General features: G+C 44.5%; 1 protein-coding gene across 1 annotated transcript; it reads right to left on the reverse strand.

Moving 5' to 3' along the window:
* Positions 1-9219: 9219 nt before the first annotated feature.
* LOC122010987 (protein trichome birefringence-like 38) lies at positions 9220-10855 on the reverse strand. The gene is made up of 5 exons (XM_042567441.1): positions 10620-10855; positions 10333-10507; positions 9852-10027; positions 9592-9750; positions 9220-9511 (listed from the first exon to the last, which is right to left on the reverse strand). Exons 1-5 carry the CDS (start codon positions 10853-10855, stop codon positions 9220-9222), a joined length of 1038 nt encoding a protein of 345 aa, XP_042423375.1.
* Positions 10856-11202: the final 347 nt, after the last annotated feature.

The raw sequence follows: 11202 nt of genomic DNA on the forward strand, positions 1-11202 counted from the left end.
GCGCTGGAACTATTACGTTCAGTGGCTGAGCTGCGATTTCCAGTTCGGGGTCCCTCTCCTGGGGAAAACTTATATCCAAGGACCGAGCATGGGAAGAGATAACAGCCACCCGCTGACGGCGAGGGGACGGTGGAGATGTTGGAGTGGCAGGCGTCACCCTTTTGCTCTTGTGCACAAGACGCAGTTTCATAGAGGGAGGGGGAGTAGGCGCTCGTTCTGTCGGAGGTGGCTCAGTCGAAGGCTGATCAGAGGAGGGGATCTGGGCTGGCTCTGTAGGTCCAGGGGCGAGCCGCAGCAGGTGTTGAGGTGGTTGCAGGATCAGAGTTTGAGGTTGGGTCGGTAGTAGACAGGTGGAAGCAGAGGGGTTAGAAGATAGGCCTTGCGTCAACTCTTCATTAAGAGCCTGCAGAATGGCAATCGATGGTTGTTCCTAGCTAGAAAAGGAGCGAAGTATGGCGGCCACTACAGAATTAAAAGGAAAAAAGCATCTCAGTTAGTGTAGAACTTCAAAGAAGAAGCAGCAGCTTACCAAAGGGAGCTCCGATTTCTGTAAAAACAGGGCTGAGACTAAAAGAGTATAGAATGCCTTCCAGCATTAACACAGACAAGCGGACAATAACGCCGGTGAGCTTGGCCGAGGCCTCAGAGCAGATAGGTTCATGAGCATGTGAAGGGAAGTTAGGAGGAAGACTGGAGTGCCATTGGGAAAACCCGACTAAGGGGAAAGGAGGCTTAAGGAAGAAAAAGCGAGATTTCCAACCCTTATTAGAGGAAGGCAGGTCATCAAAAAATTTATAGCCCAGTTTGGCTTGAACGTTGAATACCCCTAGCTCGGCGCGCCTGAAAGAGTAGAAATGGTGGAACAGCTGAACGGTTAAGGGAATTTGATATATGCGACATAAGATGACAGTGCCGCAGACGGTTCGGAATACGTTAGGGGCAAACTGAGAGATACTAATACCGAAGTACTGACTCAAGTCAGAAAGAAAGGGGTGTAAAGGAAAACAAAGACCTCCTAAGATTTGATCTCTGAAGACAGTGATAAAGCCTTCGGGAGGAGAAGAAGGATGTTCGTCCGGCCCAGGGAGACGAAACTCGTATTCCAAACCCAGCTCCAAGTTGGATTGAAGCGAAGACAAGGCATGATGGTCTAAGTCAGAAATGTAGTATGAGTACCAGAAAATTTCCTTACCATCCATGTTTAGGGGGAACAAGCAAGCGAAGGGGCCGGAAACAAGGGAGGTCACAGGTCGGGAGTAAGCAGGAAGCCAGAAAGTCGCACTGCCAGAAGCGGACAAGAACAAAGAGAAGGGGATAGCGAAGCGCCAAAGTGAAAGCGGCGGACTGCCTTTAGGGTTTATAAAGCCCATTCATTCTTAGGAAATATCGAAAACTGAGCCGAGTATCTTTTTGGGTATACACCCAAACGCCGTCCGATAGAAGGTATGTACAGAAAAGGGTCAAAAAGCTGGCGTCAAGAGGCGTAAGCAGTAAAGGCGTTGGACAGGTGTCCTCACAAGAGGAAGTGCATTAATGATTAACATGACAAGGAAATCATGAAGAAGGATAGGCGCATGGAAGTGCTTTATTCACAGAAAAGCCCGCCCAAAGACAAAAGAAAGCAGATGTTTCGCAAGGAAGAGCCAAGAATAAGAGGGAAGCTTCGTAGAGCTGCCAAGTCTATGTGACTTTAAAGAGGTCGGGAAGGCATGATCAAGTCAGCAGGAGCGATTCGCAGGTCAGGAAATAGTGAGTAGGCCTGTGCAGGTGTTCCCTGCTCAGACTATCTAACCAAGCTTACCACAAGAGCCGCTGGATCACCATAGTTCAAGGGTCAAGACGGACGAATCCAGGAAAGACCAGCTTATCTATTGCTATAACTCCCCCGTTTGGGGCCAAGCTATCGCCACTAGTCTCGGACCGGAGTATTATTACTGGTCTCGGACCAGCGCCATCGCCACCGGTCTTGGACCGGAGTCTTTCAGACTCTCGCCTCAGTGCGAGTTATAAGTGAGCTATGCTCTCACGCCTAACGACCTTTCAGGTCGGCTCCCATGCGAGAATCAAAAGTGAGCCCTGTGCTCACGCCCAACGACCTTTCAGGTCGGTTGTCCCAGACTCTCGCCTCAGTGTGAGTTATAAGTGAGCTCTGCTCTCACGCCTAACGACCTTTCAGGTCGGCTCCCATGCGAGAATCAAAAGTGAGCCCTATGCTCACGCCCAACGACCTTTCAGGTCGGTTGTCCCAGACTCTCGCCCCAGTGCGAGTTATAAGTGAGCTCTGCCCTCACGCCCAACGACCTTTCAGGTCGGCTCCCATGCGAGAATCAATAGTGAGCCCTGTGCTCACGCCCAATGACCTTTCAAGTCGGTTGTTCTAGACTCTTGCCTTAGTGCGAGTTATAAGTGAGCTCTGCTCTCACGCCTGACGACCTTTCAGGTTGGCTCCCATGCGAGAATCAAAAGTGAGCCCTGTGCTCACGCCCAACGACCTTTCAGGTCGGTTGTCTCATACTCTCGCCCCAGTGCGAGTTATAAGTGAGCTCTGCCCTCACGCCCAACGACCTTTCAGGTCGGCTCCCATGCGAGAATCAAAAGTGAGCCCTGTGCTCACGCCCAACGACCTTTCAGGTCGGTTGTCCCAGACTCTCGCCCCAGTGTGAGTTATAAGTGAGCTTTGCCCTCATGCCCAACGACCTTTCAGGTCGGCTCCCATGCGAGAATCAAAAGTGAGCTTTGTGCTCACACCCAACGACCTTTCAGGTCGGTTGTCCCAGACTCTCACCTTAGTGCGAGTTATAAGTGAGCTCTACTCTCATGCCTAACGACCTTTCAGGTCGGCTCCCATGTGAGAATCAAAAGTGAGCCCTGTGCTCACTCCCAACGACCTTTCAGGTCGGTTGTCCCAGACTCTCGTCCCAGTGCGAGTTATAAGTGAGCTCTGCCCTCACACCCAACGACCTTTCAGGTCGGCTCCCATGTGAGAATCAAAAGTGAGCCCTGTGCTCACACCCAACGACCTTTCAGGTCGGTTGTCCCAGACTCTCGCGTCAGTGCGAATTATAAGTGAGCTTTGCTCTCACGCCTAACGACCTTTCAGGTCGGCTCCCATGCGAAAATCAAAAGTGAGCCCTGTGATCACGCCCAACGACCTTTCAGGTCGGTTGTCCCAGACTCTTGCCTCAGTGCGAGTTATAAGTGAGCTCTGCCCTCACGCCCAACAACCTTTCAGGTCGGCTCCCATGCGAGAATCAAAAGTGAGCCCTGTGCTCACGCCCAACGACCTTTCAGTCAGGCTGGCATGTCTCATGCTGATCGGATCATCTTCGAGTGATCAGGTCAGCTTCATATAATCCTATTTTAGCTCCTTTATGCAAATATACGATGGATGAGTTTTTACCAAATATGGGAGGTTATCTGCAACAGAGCAGCAATATTAGCTGGAAAATCAGGTTCGCCCGTTCATTACAGTATTAATTTTCAAGTATTATACTGGTTTGACTATCTAAGTTTGTAAAGATAATTCATGGTAAAATTCTTATTTCATACGCATAAGCCGGTTTATAAGAATGTTTGCTAGGTACGAAAATAGCAGTAATATCAAATTTATAGGTCAAGCAACAAATTGACTCTCACAACAGACCAAATGGGCAAATGGAATCGGGCGGGATGGACTGCCCAGGAGGATGAGCCTCTCCAACTAATAAATCTCAAGGTCATAGGCAAGTACAGCAGCATAGTTCAGTGGGCATACAAAACATTCATTACAAAGCCAGCACCCACTATACGAGCTCAATAGCTGAATTACTGTTTATGAATTACATAAGACAAGTAAGGGATACAGGCGCTGCCACAGGAAGGAACGTCCTACAGGTCAGGAATTACTGTATATGAATTACATAAGACAAGTAAGGGATACAGGCGCTGCCACTGGAAGGAACGTTCTACAGGTCAGGAGCCACTAAGACAACTAGAGCACGGACAGGAGTCACTAAGACAACTAAAGCCCAGACAGGAGCTACAGGAGTTAATTAAGGGATGTAGACACTGCCACTGGAAGGAACAGCCTAAGGGTCAAAAGCCACTGGGATGTTTGAAGCTCGGGCCAACTCTGCTTGAAGGGATCTGATGGATGTCTGTTGCCGAGAGATGGTGTCTTGTTTATCGTTAAGGCACGTACGGAGGAGGGATAGCTCGGTCTCATGCTCTCGTTGCAGATGCTCCTGGAGGCTAAGTTGGCGACGCAGGTCAGACTGGTATTTTTCTTTCATCGCCTTTTCAGCGTGAATGCAGGATTTAGCAAGACGATACAAGGCGTCTGCGTCCTGCTAGGGAGCGAGTTGACGATCTCGATCCATGGACATATTTTTCAGTTCGTTCTCCTTCTCTGCAAGATGTAGGATGAGTTGATTTAGTCGCACTTGGGGGGATGGCTGATCAACCTCATCGGAAGAGGGCGAATGCATTATGTCAAGGAGAAACCGAGAGAAGGCAGAATGACGAAAAGCAGGAAGAAAGCAGGGGAAAAGAAGGATACGAGAAGGGAGCGTCTTGAGGTCTTTTTAAAGAGGAGATTGAGTACTTAAGACAAAGTAATTACGCGGGCACCGTACCCCAGGCAACCACTAAAGCAATTACGCAGGCGCCGTACCACAAGCAACCACTAAAGCAATTACGCAGATAGGGTATCCCAGGCGACAGGACATAAGGGTTGGTACGGTATGTAGGGCAGGAGGCAGAGAGCACAGAGGTGTGTATGGGTCTAGTCAGTCAGACTTGGGTCTTCCTTCGACTAGACTTGTGGGGGAGGCTTGTGATACGACGCGTAGTGGCGGGGCCTAGAAGAAGGGAGGAGAAGAGTCAAGGCTATGTAGCGGTCAAAAGACAAGGTGATGCGGTAGTCAAGAGTCAAGATGATGTGGCAGTCAATAGTCGAGGTGACTTGGCAGTCAAAAATCAAGCATAGGAGGCGGTCAAGAGTCAGGTATATGTGGTAGTCAAAGGTTGAGCAAACCTGTCAATCAAGGGGTCAAGGTAGCGGAAAGACAAAGGACGACGACAGGTGAAGCTCAGGGACAGGCGTTGTAGGGGACAGCAGCTCAGGAGAATGGGTTTGCTGAAAATGCGAGTCAAGGAATACAGGTCGAGATCAGCAGAGCTGTTCAGAGATAGATCGTTCTACAGGCCTGCGTTCGAAGGCCTGGAGCACAAGTCACAGGGTACAGGTCGGGATCGGCAGAGCTGTTCAGAGACAGATCGATCTACAGGCCTACGTTCAAAGGCCTGGAGCACAAGTCACAGGGTACAGGTCAGGATCAGCAGAGCTGTTCAGAGACAGATCGATCTACAGGCCTGCATTCGAAGGCCCGGAGCACAAGTAACAGGGTACAGGTCGGGAGCGGCAGAATTGATCAGAGACAGCTCAGTCTGCAGGCTTGCGTTCGAAAGATGGGGAGCAGGTCACAGGGCAGGTACCACAGATAGGGCTCGGCAGATCTGCGAGAATACGGTGCAAAGCCATAGACACGTGTTCGAAGGCCTGATTTAGGTGTCAAAGCTAACAGAGTGGAGCAGGTCTGACAGGGGGATATGAAACAGATACAGGCTATAATAGACCGGAGGAGCTAAACGACAAAGGAGTCAGGGAATCATAACTACCTGTCAGGGGGTAATTATCACACACCAGGGGATATGCGCAAGGTTCCTAAACAAGAAGATGCCTTTATAGCCAATAATAGCCAGACAGGTGTCATTCACTACATGACAAAGCCCAGCATTTAACGTTTTCTGACATTCTTGCAGGTTCTAGAAGCCCTTGCTGGTGCATAAAAAGAGGAGGATTCCTCGTACGCGGGTACGCTCACTCATCATTCCTCACCAATCTTTCACTTTTGGGGGATTCTTCTCTTACACTTTCCGGGGACTTTTTCCTTGGTTTCTGGACTCAACGTGAGGTGAGATCGTCTAAGTGTGTGCAGGGACCTGCAGCCTCGTCAGCCGCCCTTGGGAGCTTGTTCCTACACACGTCTAGGTCATCCTTGAGCCATCGCGACTCTCCGTCAACAATTAGTACATCGTGACCGGCCTTCATTCGACTCAGCCTCCGGACAGGATCAACCGTATCATTATTACGAAGCTACAAATACATGGTTACGTTGTCAGGAATAAAAATATCGATCCCATAGGGACTATTGATTAACCACTAACTAATTTCGCAGATTGAATTATCTAGACAATCGAAGATTGGTTCAAAATTGTTTGAAAGAGGGAGGTTGAGAGAAGAGAGACAAAAGGAAAGTGATTGGGGGAATAATTCCAGGGGTTCAGTTTCATTGTAACATTAATCAATGTGTTATGGATTATTCATCTCCAATCCTCTATCCTTAAGCAATGTAGAAAGTCTAATTAAATCCCGATACTCCTTTGTGATGGTTGTGTCGGAGTATTGCCCCCTTGATTACTTGATGCCTCTAGATAGTAGAGATAACCTTGGATGTCCAATTAAAAGATGCCCCTTTATGATGTAGGGATGCTCGGTCACACAATCCTGAATTATACAATAAACCTATTAACATAGAATAAGAAATAACCCATTAAGTCTAATTAAGTCCTTTCATATAGAGACTACCCTCCCTTTCAAGGGTGATGCCCTGAAAGTCCAATTACCCCTGTAACCAGGTATCCGGGAATACGATCAGAAGCATCCCCTCTGTAGGGTAAGTAATCTTTACATCTAATCAACTAAACATGAAAATTAGCACAAACATATAACACACACATTTAATCAAATTGATACAAGGCATAAACATGTTATTAGAAGGGAAATTGAAAAATTCATATAGTTCACATCCATCTCACATTACAATTACTCACTATATTCTAAGAATCGGAGGATCTACTCCATTGCAAGAGAATACAATCTAAAGACAATGAAAGTAGCAAACTACAACTCAATATATAAAAATAGAGAGATGAGAGTGTTTATCTTTAAAGCTCGGCGTCTTTGGAGGCGCTCATTTGCTCCAGAGGTGGATGAATCATGAAAAACAGAGAAGATAGAAGCTCCAGAGTTCCCCCAAGTGAGGGGAACCCTTCTCCAAGAAAAGGGGTAGAGCCCCAAGCCCTCGATCATGTAAAAGGGGAGAACATCCCCTTTTATAGGTAGGGGTAGTGTCCCCTCATATTCTCCGCCACATGGCCGTGCTTGGAGGTGCATCCGTGGAGTGAATGGCCATGGGTGGAGATGCACTGTCGTGCCATTTGGCACCGCCAGCCTCTAAAGTAGTTTTGGAAATATGGCACGGTCGTGTCATTTGGCATGGTCAGATCACAGTTTGGCTCTAGAAGGGGGGCATGACCGTATGGATTCACACAACTGCCCCTTGTTGGTTGTTTGTGGGAGGCATAGTCGTGCCTTTAGGCACAACCTACCCCTTCTTCTTTGCTAGTGCTAGGGCAAGACTTCCCCTTGGGCTGACATACGACCGTGCCTCTAAGGCATGGCCAGATTGCTAATTTTTTTCAAGTTACTTCAATGTGTGCTTTTGCTCCATTTTTGCTCCAAGTGACATCTTGTTAATCAAAACATGTAAGAAGCAAATCTCCAAACAAAATAGAATGGAAGTATGATATAATAATGAAATATGGTGTAATAAATATAAATTATATTCATGAAATATAAATAGATGTGTGTTAAAAAATATATAAAAATATATATAATCTGCGCACATCAATCATCATAAAATAGAAAATATGATGTCAATATAAACTTATGGGATCTTTAGAAGCACATGAGAAAAAAAAAAGAAGCAGATATATCAATCAATCTATGAAGCATGCATTCTTTTCAAATAAAGGAGAACAACTATAAAAATTCAAAGCAAAATAAAAAAAAGGTAGAGGGGACTCATTTCTTTGACATATTGGCAAACAGAGGAAGAGGAGGATCAAAAAACTCTAGTAACAAAAACCTGATAACTCAAATTCTTATGGTTTCATTTTTAGAAAAGTTGATCATGAGTTCAAGAATTATTATTTTAAATGCATAAAGGGGAGAAAATCACAAAGGGAAAAAGATAAATTAATTTTTCAATAAAAGGTGATAAAAAAATTATTCTTTTCTACTATGGATGATGAGAAATATGATATTTAGATAGTGGTTGTAACCGTCATTTAATTGGAAATCACCGGATAAATTATTCTTCTCATGTCAAAGATTGTGATGAAAAGCATGTGAAGATGGTAAGAAAAAGAATTATTGCAGTTTATATAAGTGGAGGTAACAAAAAGTTTATTCATGGCGTGTATTATTCTTCTAATATTTCATAGAATCTTGAGTATGGAACAGATTATGAAATAAAAGTTACAAGTTAGTTTTTGATAATGATAGATGTAAAATTTTTGATAAGAAATCTGGAGAACAAATTATTTTCATGATTCTAATTTCGAATAATCTTTCTCCCCTCAACATGAAATCATTTCAAAATACTGACTTTAGGAGTGAGTGTTGATAAATCTCCTCTTTGGCATTTGAATATGATTGTTGGACTTCTAAAAATTAAAACTTGTGAAGGTTGCATTTATGAGAAAATGCATTGGCTTCCATTTCCTTAAAAAAAAGTTGGGGAACTCAAGTTCCTCTTGAGCTTTCTTTAATGACTTCACTAGAATGATTTGGATTTATATTCAAATTTGAAACCTTCATCAAGTTTTTAACTTTTTACACTTTAAAACAATCATTTTAATTATGGTAAAGAACAAAGACATTCAAAGACCGTTTATAATTAGACACATGCCACCGCAGAATAGTGCTGTTGAAAGAAAAAACCAAACAATTATATAAATGGTCAAAGCATGTCGAAAGGCAAAGTCAAAGTGCTTCTCAATAAATTTCGGATTGAAACTCTAAATACTAGTGTGCATATTCTCAATTATTCTCTTAAAAATAAGACTCCTTTTGAAGCATGGCGTAGTATGACAAAGAACCAATTCTAAGCCAATTTAATTAAGGTTTTTGGATTTATTTATGCTCTTGTTCAAAACAGAGGACCTCCACACTCCTTCAATTCAATTCATTTACAAAAGAGCAAAGAGCATGCTAGTCGTAGAAGTCAGCGGTAGAGCATCGTTCATAACTTTTCAATATGCTCGAGTAGAGTAATCTTATTAATTGATCGATATGGATGAGTCTCATCTTCATATCAAATTCGCACAGTTTCATTACGCGATGAGTGCTGCGTAGAAGAGCTGGTTCCAAGTATCCGGAAGCCCCGCCACACACCAGTGACTGCAGTCGTTAGAGAAATTGGCGCCATTGTACTTGGAAGAATGAGCATCCTTCCTCAGCTGAGAGAGATAACTAATGTCCAACAACTTCACCTGCTTCGCCTTCACCTTCAGCAACTCGTTCACTATGACCTGTTGCGGAATCGAACCTCCGGTGAAGTTCGACGGACTCGTTGGCTCAGTTTGTCCGGCGCAAGTCCTCCCTGGTTCTCCCCACTCTGATCCACTGGTCAATATAGATCATATGTCAATTGCATTAAACATGCTCGATCGATGATGCTAATTAAAAAAGTAAGCTATTCATACTTGTAATGGCTAGGAGAGAGGCCTGTGAAGAAGAGGCGTTTGGTAGCAGGGTCGACTGCCGAGTCGACCCAGTTGGCCCAGGTTTGCATTGCATGGGAGAAGGCCTCATCCCTGTCCATGTCTTTCACTATCTGTTGCCCATCTTGAATGTAATCCCATCTGTTTGCATCAACGTACTAACAAACGTCAACTGAGCCTCTATTTAATTTTCCAAATTATTCTCAGAATTTCTTTTATTGTTTAGCGATCAGAGCACTCACGCTTGAGAGGCCCCCTTGGTATACCACCAATGACCGGTGTTGAAGACGAGGAAGTCAGCCGTGAGCCAAACGGCGCCACTGCTCATGGAGTTCAGTTTTAGCACGCGCCCCATCTCCTCTCTTACTATGTCGACCAAGTAGTGAGATAAGAAGTAGACCACCGTCGCATTGTATTCCTATATATAAATAGGAGAATTAAATATTCATAAATAAGTTTAATATTATATTGATTTAATATACAAGATTAATTAAATCATAATATTCATGAATAATTCTTGTAAACAACGTTTATAAATAATACTCGTGAATCATGTTTTGAATTGAAAATTCGCCCCATAACCAAACTTAAACTAATAAAAAAATAAATATAAGTAAATTTTAAATAATTTTTTTAACAGCTTAATTCATTTTAGGACGCGTAGGAAGAATCGGGTAGGATATTTTGACGTGTGTGTATATATATAAATTAATCAATCACTACCTGAAATGTGGCCGTGTAGGTACCATCGCTACCTCTGGTGTAGTTGTACACGGCGTTGGGCACCGCCGCATGCACCATGCACAGCAACGATATGTACTGATTCAGCGTCAGAGAGTCGCCGACGAGCATCACCTTCTTCCCTGCCCATCTCCTCAACAGATTCTCACCGTCAAACCTATATTTATATATACATATATACATACATCATCGACGATATATCAGGAATATTATTACTTTTATTCGCGCTGAGAATTAAAGAGAGAGATTTAGAAATGGTGATGGCTGACTTCGGGAGATCGCAGTCGGCCGGCTGCCACCGGAACTTGAGGTAGTCGTGGTCGGGTCGGCCGTAGCGCTGGCAGTCGAACTCCCGGCGAATGAAGGGGCAACTCGCCGAGTCGTAGAGCGGGTAGGAATCGTCGCGAACCCAGCTGCCATTGTAGATGTCGCACTGTTGGGCCGAGACGGCCCAAAAAGAACACGATAACGCCGCCAGTACTGTGATCGCCGCAGTCATCGCCATGGCTCTGAGTCCCGTCGACGAAGAAGATATGCAGGTTTTGGGATGATTTTGGAAGAGGGAGGGAGAGGATTATAAAAAGGGAGATATGGAGGGCTTGTTTCAGAAAAGTCTTAATTGTTTTTTAATATCTTTCCATATTTTCGAATTTACACGCCACAAAAAATCCCGATAAATTTTTAACTTGCGGAATCGACATCAATTAATCAATTATATGTTTATATATAGATTAATTTATCCGAACTGAGTACTGCTTTAGCAATTTCAAATCAATTTGATTTCGTGTAATGACCCAATTTGATATTAAATGTGCATTGATTTTTATAGATAATAAGTGTCCAAATTTAGAG

The sequence above is a fragment of the Zingiber officinale genome, chromosome 8A (genome assembly GCF_018446385.1).
Source record: "Zingiber officinale cultivar Zhangliang chromosome 8A, Zo_v1.1, whole genome shotgun sequence".
NCBI classification, from domain to species: domain Eukaryota; kingdom Viridiplantae; phylum Streptophyta; class Magnoliopsida; order Zingiberales; family Zingiberaceae; genus Zingiber; species Zingiber officinale.